Raw genomic sequence first — 14,566 nt, forward strand, 5'->3', positions numbered from 1 at the left:
TATGGTCATGTCAATCTGACCAACACAGAGATGATGCACCAGCCAGGCTGCAGTCTGATGGGTTGTTCGTGAGTCAGTTGACTGAATCTTATTTTATGCATCAAATTTTGTTTGGACAAGTATTGACATCATCACACATGAAAAATGGTGAATTTTAAACTTGAACACATTAAAAAAGCAAAACATGACTTCAAATTGAGGCAGCCGTATTTACCTCGAGAGGAAGATAAAAGTATCACATACACTGGTTCTATTTTTGATTTATAAAACACTGGCAACTTTAAATGTGTACTATTGTTTCAAATCATCACTGGAGCCAAACAGCGCCACCAGCTGGTCTTCGTACTGGGAGATGTTTCTCTTCATGATGTCAATGCAGGGACCCAGCAAACGCTCAAAAGCCTGGATGTCAATTACTGGAAGGAAAAAAAGACACATTTTGATTCATGTCACAGACATTTTCGTATTTTTGCGTTTTACATGGTACATGTGTCAGGCTGCTGCATCATTCTTCCCACAGTCATGTTTGGAAAAAGTACGTTTTCACAGATCTCAAACCATCACACACTGAAAACTCACTGTTTCCACAGGCATCGAGTAGTAAGTATATAGCAGCCAGGTGCTGCTAAGCACACCATATCAGCGCAAGCACCTCATATCAACTATCAAGCATGGTGGTGGAAGGGCTTGTTTTTTCAGCCACAGGGCCTGAGCACCTTGCAGTCATTCAGTTGACCATGAACTCGTCTGTATACCAAAGTATTGTAAAGTTGCTGTGATGGGACCTTAGGAGAGCTGTGCATAAATAAATGCCTGCTAAACTCAATTAACATTACCAACATCTGTGGGCATTTAATGTACCTAAACATTTGGTTTCTCCCACAGCGTAAACTGTTGCTGCACGAGGTTTGTTGGTGACCAGCGCCAGCTCCCCAAAGTACTGCCCTCTGGAGCAGCGAGCTACCTCCACTTCTGCGTTATCCTGCTGGCTCGCCTTTGTCTGCAATAAAGAAACTTGTCAGTCATTTCATACATCTGAGACATACAGTAAAACAAACATTATTAAAAAAATTAATAGATAAAATGGTTAATTAAGAGGTTTGGCAATAGTAGTGCGCTTACTTTGCTTTTTATCATAATCTTCACTTCTCCTGTTTCCACAATGTAGAAACACTCAGCTTTGTCACCCTGCAAAAAGAAAAAGCAGCAGAAAAGACTAAGTTTAACCAAAGTGTTCTTAATATATAAACTTGAATCTAAAAACAACCCAAGATAAAGCAGGCCTATACCTGTGTAATTATGCGGTCTCCATCTTTGAATGCTCGAGCTCCCAGAACATCAACAATCTTCATTCTCTCAGAAACCTAAAACGAAGCAGGTGAAATAAACGTTGAATAAAAGGTGGCTATGTTCTTATATCCTGTTGTTTTTTTAAATGCCGTGTGTGTGTCTGCAAACCTCAAGAGACTTCAGAAGAGGAACGCATTCAATGAAGGCCTCATACATCCTTCTCTTCTTTGCATTATTTTTCACAATCAGTCTGTGAAATGTGGCTCGATCCTGAAAGGGAAGCAACCAAAGAACAACCTGTTTCACGCACTCTGTCACATACAGCACAATGCTACGGAGGATGAAGGTCATCTTCTTCTGTCAGACTCACCAGGCCCCACAGGGCTCCGTCCTGTGTCGCCACGATTGTGGCGGCTCGAGGCGTGTTGTACATGAGAGCCAGCTCTCCAAAACTGCCCTTGTTGTCATATTTTCCAACACAAATGCTCACACCGTCCTTCTGTACAAAAATATCGTAGACACCTCTGGAAGTGATTGGACAGAGAAAGAGAGGGAGCAGATGTGAATTGCAAGTCCTCTTTACATACTAGTTAATTATGGAGTTCCACAAGGTTCTATACTAGGACCAATTCTGTTTACATTATGCATATATTATACATTAGGTACTATCATTAGAAGGCATAGCATACATGTTGAATAATCAGGCCCCATCTTATCTTAAAGACCTCATAGTACCGTATCACATCATTCAAGCGCTTCACTCTCAGACTGTTGACTTTCTTGTGGTTCCTATGATATTTAAAAGACGAATGGGAGGCAGAGGCTTCAGCTTTCGCACCCCTCTTCTGTGGAACCAGCTCCCAGTTTGGATTCAGGATTAATCTAATTACTACTAATCTGTGGCTCTCTTCCACAGTGTCTTTTATCCTCTCTTCCTTCCCTCAACCCCAACTGGTTAAAGTAGATGGCTGCCTGTCCCTGAGCCTGGTTCTGCAAGAGGTTTCCTGTTAAAACTGAGTTTTTTCTTCCCACTGTTGCCAAGTGCTTGATGGTTGGGATTTTGTCTGTAATATTGTAAGTTCTTTACCTTATAAAATAAAGTTCTGTCTTGTGACTTGGCATTATAACCTAAATTAAATTGATTTGAGCAGGTTTAGTTTAAATATTGAAAAGAAGGTAAACCTCGCTCACTTCTCTATGACGTAGAAATTGTCCCCATCCTCTCCTTGGTCTATGATGTGATCCTGAGGTTTGACCAACACTTCAAACATGGCGTCTAAAACCTCAGAGAACTGCTCCTGGAGGAAAACATAACGAGACAGGTTTCTTTTTATGAAACAAATTCTAAGAATGCATATTTAAAAAAGGCATTTGAAGCTGATTTAACATATATAAAAGTGGAGCTTAAGCTTAAATATAAGAACAGTTGAGAGAGGATAGTAAAGGGCAGGCACGGTGTAGGATGTGAAGCCAAAATTATAGAGAGCAAAAGCCAAACTTGATTTGAAAGAACTGAAAAATGAAGCAGACTTTTGCATTAAAAAAAAAAAAAAAAAGTCCCTTTGTCACCTACAGTAAGCCAGTAACATGACATTTAAAACCTGAGTGCTGTGGTCTGCAGCACTTTCTGGTCTTGGACATTGTTCCTGCAGGTCTCTGTCTATGATCATCACAAGGGGAACCACGTCTTCTTTTAAAACCTGATTTAAGCTGCTATACCTGCTCTAATGTCTTGAACAGTAAAATGTCTCTGCATGCGTCCTGAAGCCGGCGACGCTGCTCGTCTGTTTTGGGATTCACAACCCGAGGCTCTGTGTCATCGTCCTCATCATCATCTGGGTTGTACGCCTCTGCACAAACTGCAGCAAGACAAACAAATGAACAAAGTGGAGTCATGTAGCCACATTGACTCACGCCGTTCCACTTACTGACCTGCAGTTCTGCGATTGGTTTTTCCAGAGGGGCGCTCTGCAGAGAGAGAGAGAGGTCAGAGCGTTACACTGAGTGTTTTTAAAGCCAGGGCTTAGCACACTTCACTGTAACAGCTCCAGAAGTGCTCGTAACAGTGTTAATAGTGAGATACTCACTAACGGGGACCGGTTCCTCCTCTTCCTCATGTTTGTTGGGTTCATCTGTGTCTGATTCAAAAGTGACTTCTTTCTGCACAGACTCAGTGTTGGGTTTCTTGTCTTGCTGGTCATTTCTTTGGCTCTCCAGAATACGTGTGAAATGCTGCACAGCAAACTCGGCCAAGTTGGGAGGCCTGCGACGAAGCACTTCCACCGTGTATCCCTGCAGCAGCTCTTTCAAACCAGCTGGTATCTCTACAGTGCTCATCATTCAGGTTCAAAGGTCAGGAGCTTTAATGGAGGAAAAAAAAAGTCTATAAGAGCTTCTTTTCCATTAACCTCAGTTTACGATGGCAGGAATAACAAAATGCAGCAATCAGCATGTGATAAACACACTTTCTGTCTGAAGCATCATCACTGGAGCATAGTGACTCCACCTCCTCCTCCTCCTCCTCCTCTCCCAGTCTGCCCTGTATTGATTCTTTTATTTAGCACAGCCTGTCGGAAAGTATTGACCAGGTCTTTTCACATCACATGTAATTAAAGGCTGTCCACTGGATCAAGCCTCAGAGCACGATGATCTGGCAAAGAAACAACACACGCAGAGTGATTTTAACAGTTTATCCTGGAAGTCAGGCTGGTGTTCACGTCCAAATGTCTTCATTTATATTCATAAATATATAGCACAGTTATGAAAAACGCAGTACTTCGCTGGAAAATAAAAAGTAACTATCACAGTACAAAATAACTTCAATGCAAGTGTCCTCACACACACTGATTAGTCTTTTGTGCTCCTCTGCTCCCCGGGTGATGGGGCTGGGGTGTTTGTGGGGGGTTGGAGGTTGATATCTGATCTTCTGAGGATCTTGTGATCTTCTGCTCCTGTCCTCCTTTTACAACACTGACTATTGTATTCTACAAGATACATGATTCTGATCTTCTGATGATCTTATGATCTTCCTCTTCCTGTCCTCATTTTGTATCACGGTACAAACATAAAACCCTGTTATGGTACAAAATGGTTTTGGTAATATGACTCAAACAAAAGGGAACTTTTTGCATGCATAACTTAAATGGATGAAGGAAGAAGAGAAACTCGAATTTAGAGTTACACTGAGTTTATTTTTGGGAAAAACTGCCTGAGGTTTTTATTTTTATTCTAACCTCTTAAAGGGACTGCAGCTGCTGAAGACGATAAGGCAAATCATTGTTTAAATTTCGATCTGGCAATTTGTGCAGCCATTTCTGGCTCAAGGAGTTTCTACTCCAGGAAGAAATACACTTTAAGTTGACGACTGTGATTGTGGGTGTGCATGTCGCAAAAGTCCAAGCTGATATGATTTCAGATGGTGAATCTCACACGTAAAGCAGCAGGTACTGCAAAGAAAAACCTCCAATTACTAATTAAGATGATTTATAATACTTTCATATTTTTTTTACTTGTTTACATTTGTTTCAATGATTATAAGTAATTTATATTTATGCTTTGCTTTTGTTGTAGTTGAAGCAGCACCATGAAGCAAAATTATGAAAAGCAGGGAAACACTTTTTCATACACTGGAGCCTCCCTGCTTTTGAGATTAAGCTTAAACTTGTCTTTGTCAGAAAGTTCACACTTCTGGCTCCATCAGGTGACCCTAAACCTGCCTTTAGTTATTCTGCTGAGGCTGCTCGAACTCTTCTGCCCCCGTCCTCGTGTTTAAATGTTAATGCATACAACTATTTATTGTATCATTATCTCTTCTAAGAAAACAAAGACAACTTTTAGATATAAATGAGACAAAAAAAAATGATTTGTATGCATTTATGTATTTTAAGGACATAGAAGTTGCTCCACCCCAGTATGGTTTCCTCAAAAAACTCAAAATATCAAAACTGCTTATTTAGGATTATTTGAAATTGATGATATGCTGCCAGCCTGAATAAAGACATGCAGACAGGAGGAGAGCAGTTGGGGCTTTTCCAACATCTCCAACTACAGTAATCACACACTGAACTGGTAAAAACTGGAAAAAAACTGGAGACATGACAGAAAAAACAACAACAAAAAAACAGCAGGAATTTTTTTGTTGTTTATGGATTCTGATTTATTTATTTATTTTTACAGATGTTGCCATTCATGTGCTGTTTGATCACAGCCATTATGCCTATTCCTATAATTTCACATTAGTCAGACAGAAAGTGAAGGTTGTGTTATCGATCACTGAGTGAAGCGTGACCGTACAGGATGCAGACAGTTCAGAGGTGTGTGTTGCTGAGAGCCCGGCACACAAAGCACGAGAGAATGCACCTTTTCCCTGATATGTCCACCAGCTCGCAGATAAAAGGTAAGGCACATGTTCACTTCACTCCATTTTTTTAAAACATAAAAAACTCAATTTAAAAAAAAAAAAAAAAAGTAAAACAAAAGGAGTGAGAACATTCGACTGAGTGTGTGTGTTGTGTGTGTGTTGGCATGGTTACAGCCAAGCCATCACGATTTTCCAATCAACATTTTCCAATCGACTCTCAGCAGGTCTGAACCATCCACGTGTTGCACTGTACCAAAATGTTTCAGAAACAATCAAAAAGTTGGAAATTCTTTAAAATCTCTTCAGATCCGTGCGTGCGTTTCCCAGGGATCACAAACGAGGTGACGCCGAGCCTCCGTCACAGGTTTGGTGCCAACCAGTTCAGGAACTTCATTGCGAGCTCAAATCCTAAGAAACAAGCCTGGTAACAAAAAGACGAGAAACAAAAACTGTTTAGTCTACGAAGCGGGGAGGAAGTAAAGCTCACCACAGATACGCAGAAATAATCAGCTGGCTTTTATTCGAGTTATTTTTATGTGGAACAGTGAGGCTCGCTGTGCTTCCCCTGTTGAAATTAACACCAGACGCTTACTGTGTACTTTAAAGTGGTGTCACTTTGTTAGCAGTCATCTGCATGTAAGCCGATACTTGTTAGCATTGGAAAATGTGAAGGAGGGTGTAAACTTTAACTCTATTTTCATAACTTTTACAACTTTTCCTGCTGATATCAACCTCCCCAAAGGCTATTCATACTACAAAAAAGTCGTATCCAGACGTAGTTTTTCCATGTATGAGATAAAATGTGCCAATTAATCATCTTTAAAGATGCCAGTAGGCAGATATTTTGCAGATTTGCTGTTTTGGAAATGAATACAGTGAATCTGGGCTTTGTTTATGGTCCAAGAGTTAAACTGTAAACTGTATTTAAAACGATGCAGTGGGCTGATATGTAGAAAAATACTGGCAACCACCTCAGCCTCCCAGTGGACACATCTAGACTATCAATTTCAAATTCCTTTGTCACCTTGTTCTTGAGTTATCACATTCACAGTATTTTCAGAAAATTTGACCTGTGACCTTAAAATTGAAGTCACTGAGATTCAAATTTGTTTATCGCAGTTATCGCATTATCAAACTTGATGTCCTTGACAATACCCCATCAGCCTCTTACAGCTGAGGTAAAAAACATAAATAACAATCAAAAAACATGTTTATGAATGTGTATGAAGAATGAGGGACTTGCAGCAGATGTGCTTGTGTGCAGTTGTCCTGAAAAACGGCTCCACAGGGAGCCCGAACAGGAAAGGGAGTGATGGAGGAGTTCACCATGATTTACAAAGATCAAACAAGCTGCATGAGAAGCACAAACAGTGGCTGCAGTGAAAACGTCTCATTGCTTTGACTGCTTCAGCTTTTGCTTGCTGTCACTTCGCCTCTGCAGAAGGCTGAAGTGCACAAACGGCACGAACAAGAGTAGCACGCACAAACTGGCTGTTCTACATTTTTTTTAAATCACTTTATTCCCATTCCAGTGTAATTTATCTCTTTTTGCATCAATCATGCCTGAAGAATAAGTGAAGCAGACTCACCGCGTTTGCAGGGAAAGCTCGAAGCATGACAGCGTTGAAGCCCTTATACAGAGAGGCCACGCCCTCCTCTCTGATCAGCTCCCGCAGGACATCACGGAAACCGTTGGGATACTTCCCTTCAGGAGCTGAGAGAAAGACACTTTATTAACTTGGTCACAGACAACGTTTTAAAAGACAAAGCTGCTTATACCAGGAGGAGGTCAGGCAGCGGACAGAGAAACAGGACTCATCTTCAGTTTTTCTGACTGATGAAAAATCAGCTTCAAACTTTCCACAGGCTACAGAGCATCCTTACATTTAGCATGAATGTAATTTTTTTTTTAAATCACTGAACAAAATTAAACTGAAGATGATCTTAAAATACAAAAAGTGCAAAAATCTTCAAATATAAATCAGCAGAATTGAAAAAAACAAACAAACTCCAGGATCTGCAGCACTAAACTAGGATGGATACTGATCACAAACACCAACCTGTCTGGAAACGCGACTTGAGTACGTCGGGGGGAATAGCGACAGCCCAGTTACAGATGCCGGCTATCCCTCCTGCAAACAGCACGCTGGGAATACTGAGCTCGTTATGGCTGCGAAGACAAGAGTACAAGTCCCAATGCTCAGACGGCCTGTTTTATATAAACACACAGCTGCAAATGCTGCAGGGCAGAGCAAATATGAACCTTTTTCCTGCAGGTGTCAGGAGATTCTTCAACCACTCATAAGACATGAAGTACATCCCACTGGCTGGAACATCTGAGTTACAAAACAAACATACACACACACACACACACACACACACACACACACACTGTTTGAACTTCATAATTTTCCACTTTAACACCCCAAACAACTTAAATATGACTACTTTACCCAATGACATTTAATAAAATGGATTAAAGTCATAATTACTTTAATTTAAAGATCAAGTGTTTGACGTTTTCTGAAAGCCTGTAAGAGCTGTTTAACCCTTTCCTTCAGTTTTGAGCCCTCAGATGTGGTTTGACCAACACTAGAAGAGATCTCGGGTTTTTTGGAGGGTAGCCCTAGTTAGCCGTTCAGGCAGAGATCGCCCTGTGATGGTTTTCATCTTTACACATCAGAGACATGGTGATAATCAGAATGAGTTTCACTGAACTTGAATACAGAAGTATCTTGTTTTTTTGGTTTTTTTTAAATTCCACGTCCTCGGGTGTGCTGGTTTGTTCTTCCTCATGAAAACGTGGTGCCTGTGTCACTCACGGCGAGACTCAGCTGCTGACAGTTTCGTGTGAGTTAGCAGCTAACGTGGCCTCGAGCTGCTTCTCTGCATGCTCCAGAAGTATCTCACGAATAGAGTGTTGGCATTCAAACGCGACCCATCTAAACACTGTCGCAGACCAACACCCAGCAGGACAATGCGCTTCACCACACCATAAACAATGCACAACAGAGAGCCCAAGTCCTGCAAACCGCCTAGACCACAACCCCATCAAGGATCCGTGGGCCGCACCCAAACAATCCTGCCCCACAGATACCCCACCCCTCAACCCACAGGACCCGAAGCATCAAAGGCCTACGCCTCAGTGGAAGACACCACGGGACACCCCCACCCCATTTATACTTTTATTTAGTTTTACATTATTGTAATCTTTCTGATACGTTTTTACCTTATTGTGCTATAGAATCTTGTTTCTACCAGTACAAAGATCTAGTTTTTTTTGCCAAGTGAAAAACTTACCAACTCAAACTGAGAAAATAACTGCAGAATTTTGAGATAATATCCAGAAAGTTCAACTTTGTATCTCCAAGATTGTGTTGTTGCTTTTTTGAGTGGCATCCACATGAACTCTTTACCCCAGGAAAGCTTATATATAGAAAACCTTGAAGCTCTTTTCTGAACTAGCACTTTCCGTCATGTTTCATGCTTGCTCTTAGAACAAAATGACTGGATTTGCATCAGAAGGAAAAAATGAGTTTCATACCATTCTTCTTATGTTATCCATTTATACTTTTTCATCGGCTCTAACAGAGGAATCTCCCAACTTTGGGATAAATAAAGTCGATCTGATCTTACACAGTACTGGGAAGGTGGTTTTAATGTTGTGTGGATGAGTGGATAGATGCACACAGTGCGACAGAACAACTAAAGCAACTTTGTTCTTGCTGGCAAAGCAAAAACATCAATTTCACTCATTCTATGTCATGTGGTAGGAGTTTTTCTGATGGTGGTGCTGGTCATGAACCAAACACTGCAACAATGTGGCAGCAGACACAGCGACATTAACACTGGAGGACTTAAAATAGCTTTAAAAACATCTTGGGAAAGGTTACATGAGCATGTTTGTCAGGCCTCCAGGGATTTGGTTAGTAAAATTAAGGTAAGCAGAAACTTTGTGAAGACATGACATGAAGTGTTAATATTTGATCTACTAAGAAATGAAGAGCAAATAATGAATATTTAAGTAAAGCAGCACCTCTCATGAGGGTCAGAGCGGTGCCTTTGTAGACTCCCCTGATTCCAGACTCTCTGTACAGCTGTTTGACGCAGTCCATGGGTCCTGCGTACTTCACCTCCCCCGTGGAAGCTTGAATCTGCAGACACACACGCATAATTTTACACTTACTGAAGATTTGTTCCAAATAATAACTTCTAACCTTTGACAGGAGGGGCTGAAAGAAATACTAGGCGTTTCCACACGTCGAATCAACTACTCAGGTAACAAAGTGAGAGCAATCAGATGCATGTTTAACCTCTGACCTGTAGGAGACATTTGATGCGCTCTCCAGGAGCCATGATGGCTGTGGTGAACACGCCAGACAACATCCCAGCAGCAAACAGCTGTGGATACCTGCAGGAGACAAGAGAACGGGGCTGATATACTCTCAGAAATCGACCACAGAGCGTCTGACAGGATCAACCCAAACTGTCGCCACCCGTGACAAAGCAATGACCTACGTAAGGATATCATCGGGAGTTCTCTGTTGCAGTTTCTTTCCCAGCCCAAACCCAAAGAAACAGACAGCAAACATGGGCGTGACTCCGATTATGGGGGCTGCCATTCCTTTATAGAGTCCTTTAATACCCTGTAAAGGAAGACGAGGAGGAGGAAACATCAGTTTGAGGACTCAAAAACAATATTTTAGTTAATAAATGCCAGAGTTTGCATCAGTGTGCATGCTCACCTCTTTGGCTAAAGTTTTTTTAAAACAGTCTATGGTCCCAGCATACAGGAGGCTCTCACCAGGTTTGGGTTTTGGTTGAGTTTGTAAACGCACCTGAGAGAGAGGGAGCGAGAAAAGGATGTGAAGTGTGCAAATAACCTGAGGTTTCCATGGAAACGTGCTCTTTTCTTCTTCTTGTGGACTGCGTGCATGATTTAATCCAAACACGACCACCAGATACACAAAGTACACAACAGATTTACATGTAGCTGGTCAATGACTGACTTTACACTTCTCATCGACCTTCTCCTTTCATGTCGTTTCTTCGCTCATGTGTTAAGGTGTGCATCTGCTTTATTTATAAATATTTCTGTAGCCTCCTTTGCAAATCTGAGCACTAGAAAGGACCTCTGTCTTCCTCTGAACCTCCTTATACTGTCTGCTCAAGAGCATGAGTGGAAGAAAAAGGTGGGAATCACAGAGTAACTATCAGTACGACACACTGACCAAGATAACAATGAAATCACTTGTGTAACATGTATCATGATCAGGGCGCACTTCAGAACCTGAAAAGATGATTAACAATCAAAACAGTTTACTTTTCTTAAAAAAAAAAAAAAAATCGATTCATTCATAGTAGTTTCACGTCATATTCTTCACCTGGCTGCAGTTTGACACTGTGCACTCAGCTGGAACAGCGCCCTCTAGTGAAAAAGCCCTGCCTAACTTCAAATCTGATTATTTTAGCTATTTAAAAAGGGTCTGATTAGACTTATCATTTAACTAAAGGCATTTAACACTAAACACCACCAAACCCCAGGTAACTTAGATGTGCTGGTTTACTATCGTGATGATAACGGGAGCTGAAATATTAAAATTGCCTGGTTTACTTTAAAAGGAACTGATGAGGAAGCTGAAAGCTCAGTTGGGTTTCGTTTTAGAAAAAAAAGCAGCTGCTCTGGTTTAGCAGCAGGTTTGACCAGTTTTTGAATATGCAAATGTAATCTGCATGCACGCTGCTGCCAGAGCTCTGCTGGGTATCACAATCTCAGGACTTGGATTTAACACTGGAAACAGTTTCAGACCCCATCACTCTATCCTGTACGGGGAGGTCGGGTGGACGCCACCCTGAGAGAAACCCCCCAAAACAACTCCAGTGTCTCCTGTTTACAAAACCATTCTTAATAATCTAAGATGTCATTTATCAAGTGAAACAAGTGAAACCCTGCCTTTGACCTGCCTTTCTACAGAACAGGGAACATGGACCTCATAGTTGGAAGAGACTTCAGAATAGGGCTGTTCATATATCTATCGGAACTCTATTGTTTCATTTTATGCTATGGTTTGTTTCGTGGTGTCGCAAAATAAACTGTTTACGGCAATATTTTTTCATTGTTTTGATGGTCACTGTAGTGGCTATATTAATTTCGTAAAGTTCTCTCTTATATTTTATATAACCACACTATGGACAGACAAGCACCTGTTTTTATGCGTTGTGGTTAGCAACAATCCGCTTGTTTATGGTCCACATAAACCTTTCACAATAAAGCCCAAGATCCTGTTGAGACTTTTCAAAATAAACTGAATCACGTGAAAGAGCAGATTATTTACGGATGAGAATTAAAAAAAGAGCCGCCAGGTGCTAAAAAATAAACCTTAGACTCAAACATTAGAACAGGCTTTTCCCCGCAGCACGCTGTGTAATAAATACAAAGAAAACAGCGGCTGTTACAACTTATGTCTAAAAATGTATCGTTTCATGCATCGGTTAAAACACTCGACTCCAGCTACATGACGCGCAGCTGGAAACACTTCACGCAAGTCGAGCTGCCCGAGATTCACAGAATTTACAGAAAATGTTACATTTTTGTGATTTATATCGTTATCGAACGATAGATGTCTTATATCGGGATATGAGATTTTGGTCATATCGCACAGCCCTACTTCAGAAGGTTATTGACAAATACGTCACCTTCTGCGCGGTGACGGCATATATAATGAAAGGTTTTGCTTTTTAGTGATTGGTTATTTTCATATCTTTACAGAAAGAGGTTATGTGAATTAAGTCTAATTTGTATATTTGTGGCTCTCCTCGACTGCTTGTCAAATTATTCTTGGGCAAGAAGCCCGAATTACCCCTGAGGACTCCATCTCAGTCTGTGTGTGATTGTTTGGTAAAAACACTTGGGACAGGGTAGTGCTGTGGTGTGCACTCTTGAACAAGAGGGGGTGTGGGGTCTTTTCCTCCCCAAAACATGCATGTTTGGTTACCGGGATACTCTAAACTGCCCATAGGTGTGAATGTGTTACCCCTGCGACAACCTGTCCCATGTGTACCCCCCTTCTCTGCCTGCGACAGTGAACGCCTCCAAGCCAAACATGTAAAGCTACCTGCTGTGACGGCCCCTCGTGAATAAAGGAGCAGCCAAAAATAGCATGTTGGAGTAGAAAGGAACTTCCCTAAGGACCCACTTTACCTGAAAACATGTATTTTATGAAAGAGATGATGTACACCCAAAATATTTACAGCATAACAGAGGACATGCAATGGGTGGAATTTTTTTTCTACACACTTTACATACAGGCTGTTTCCACTGAATTTAAATGCAAGTTTAGGGCAGCTTGAGATTTTTCATTCATATCAGAATCTGAATGTTAGATATGTACGCATTACTTTTTTTGATTTTAACTGATAATCCATTTTGTAATGTAGCGCACTCCCATTTATATAGCGCTTTTCTAGTCTTTAGACTACAAGTCACATGTTAACATCACCTTGTTCTATACACTTTAAGCAATTTATCTACTTCCCCTCCATGGCCAGTGCAGAATCACTAATTAACCTAACATGCATGTCTTCAGGAGCTGAGCTCTTGGAGGAAATTCCACACAGCCAGGCTTCAAACCCAGCACCTTCACCTACTGTGAGGTGACAGCAATACCGTTGCAGGAACCACTTATCCAATTAAAGGGCGCAAGAGTGTTTCTGCAGCTCAGAGATGACCTTTGACCCACTTTCAAGCTGTGAAGTGACTCAGCTCACCTGGAAGCATGCAGGTGGGCTGTTACTGATTTATGGAGATGTTCACGGTTCGCACGCGACATCAGCCCATCATACGAGCTAAAGCTTTATTTATGACGTAGCTTACACCAAAACTTTAACCCTCCACCACCGTGCTGACAGGTGCTATGTGGTGTTTGTGCCTTGTTTGTAACATGGTGTGGTGCATTATAGCCAAACACCACAGGACTTTGTTTCAGCAGTCTTTGCAAGGATAAGTCATGACTTCATGCAGGCTGAAACTGGACAGCACACAGGCTTGATTGAATTATCAGCAGTATTGATCTGATCTTGAGTGTCTGACGCAGTGACAGCCCTCCTGCATGTATCCAGGTGAGCCGAGTCACTTCACAGCCTGAAAGTGGGTCAAAGGTAATCTCTGAGCTGCAGAAACACTCACACTGAACTCACGGTTGTGTTTCACTAACACCCCCGAGGCCTGCACAAAGTGTCCCATACACCTCACACCCTTGCTGTGTGTCTAATACATGCACAGCACGGTGGCAAATAAACCCACGCAGCTGTTTATTGTTTACTTTGATCGTGTCCAGTGGGTGTCCGGCGAAGACCAGGCAAACCCCTCCAAAGCCTCCAGCGAAGAAGTTCTTCAGCGGGCTGATCGGCTGCGGCTGCTTGGACATGTTTACAGTCTGCAGGAAGGAAAGCGGAATGAATGAAGCGCAGAGGAAACACAGAGGTGCCGGAGCCAGCCGCTAACACCTCACCTGCTCGGGCTTTCCTAAGGGAGAGAGACGGATATCTGCGAGAGCTGAAGCCGCTCCGGTCTGCTGGACCTTTGACCCACTTTACCCGGACCGATCTGACTGCAACACTGCTGCACTCCTGTGCGTTTCTGTTTGTTGTCCGGCGGAAATGGTGAGCATTCTTCTTCTACTGGTTTTTATCAGACTGACTACTCGATGCACACAAGTACTCCTGCCCTCTGCCGTTTAGTATTCAAGCTCCTGACATCTTTGTAACCCTTTAAAGAAATAATTGTCAGAACATGGCTTAAAAAGTGTTTAAGGAATCTTCTGACAAAATTTGAGTGTAATGTTTGCTATTTATTCCTTAAAAAATGTATTATAAATGTACACTTTGTTTCATTTTTTTTACATTGATGATGTAGAA

At 41.7% G+C, this 14,566-nt stretch overlaps 2 protein-coding genes across 2 annotated transcripts; both read right to left on the reverse strand.

Moving 5' to 3' along the window:
- Positions 1–291: 291 nt before the first annotated feature.
- prkar2ab (protein kinase, cAMP-dependent, regulatory, type II, alpha, B) lies at positions 292–3,630 on the reverse strand. The gene is made up of 10 exons (XM_085354219.1): positions 3,378–3,630; positions 3,223–3,258; positions 3,010–3,149; positions 2,482–2,588; positions 1,661–1,814; positions 1,459–1,560; positions 1,290–1,364; positions 1,123–1,188; positions 862–1,000; positions 292–416 (listed from the first exon to the last, which is right to left on the reverse strand). Exons 1-10 carry the CDS (start codon positions 3,628–3,630, stop codon positions 292–294), a joined length of 1,197 nt encoding a protein of 398 aa, XP_085210345.1.
- Positions 3,631–5,433: 1,803 nt separating this feature from the next.
- On the reverse strand, positions 5,434–14,295 carry slc25a20 (solute carrier family 25 member 20). The gene is made up of 10 exons (XM_085354220.1): positions 14,161–14,295; positions 13,972–14,085; positions 10,396–10,488; positions 10,169–10,296; positions 9,971–10,061; positions 9,687–9,804; positions 7,914–7,986; positions 7,711–7,820; positions 7,240–7,364; positions 5,434–6,071 (listed from the first exon to the last, which is right to left on the reverse strand). Exons 2-10 carry the CDS (start codon positions 14,074–14,076, stop codon positions 6,009–6,011), a joined length of 906 nt encoding a protein of 301 aa, XP_085210346.1. The 5' UTR covers positions 14,077–14,085; positions 14,161–14,295; the 3' UTR covers positions 5,434–6,008.
- Between the last annotated feature and the right edge of the window lie 271 nt (positions 14,296–14,566).

This window comes from Diplotaxodon limnothrissa, linkage group LG5, assembly GCF_057381915.1.
Source record: "Diplotaxodon limnothrissa isolate DT_005_m linkage group LG5, D_limnothrissa_male_GT1.1, whole genome shotgun sequence".
NCBI lineage: Eukaryota > Metazoa > Chordata > Actinopteri > Cichliformes > Cichlidae > Diplotaxodon > Diplotaxodon limnothrissa.

What these genes read in the sequence shown, in the direction of transcription:
- prkar2ab (XM_085354219.1), bottom strand. Translation starts at nt 3,630, where the DNA reads ATGATGAGCACTGTAGAGATACCAGCTGGTTTGAAAGAGCTGCTGCAG. An exon ending in ACGGAGCCCTGTGGGGCCTG is followed by an intron (nt 1,561 to 1,660) that starts GTGAGTCTGACA and finishes CTTCCCTTTCAG; the next exon opens with GATCGAGCCACATTTCACAG. An exon ending in CTCTTCTGAAGTCTCTTGAG is followed by an intron (nt 1,365 to 1,458) that starts GTTTGCAGACAC and finishes GCTTCGTTTTAG; the next exon opens with GTTTCTGAGAGAATGAAGAT.
- slc25a20 (XM_085354220.1), bottom strand. Translation starts at nt 14,076, where the DNA reads ATGTCCAAGCAGCCGCAGCCGATCAGCCCGCTGAAGAACTTCTTCGCT. An exon ending in CAAGTCGCGTTTCCAGACAG is followed by an intron (nt 7,365 to 7,710) that starts GTTGGTGTTTGT and finishes TCTTTCTCTCAG; the next exon opens with CTCCTGAAGGGAAGTATCCC. An exon ending in GAGCTTTCCCTGCAAACGCG is followed by an intron (nt 6,072 to 7,239) that starts GTGAGTCTGCTT and finishes TTTTGTTACCAG; the next exon opens with GCTTGTTTCTTAGGATTTGA.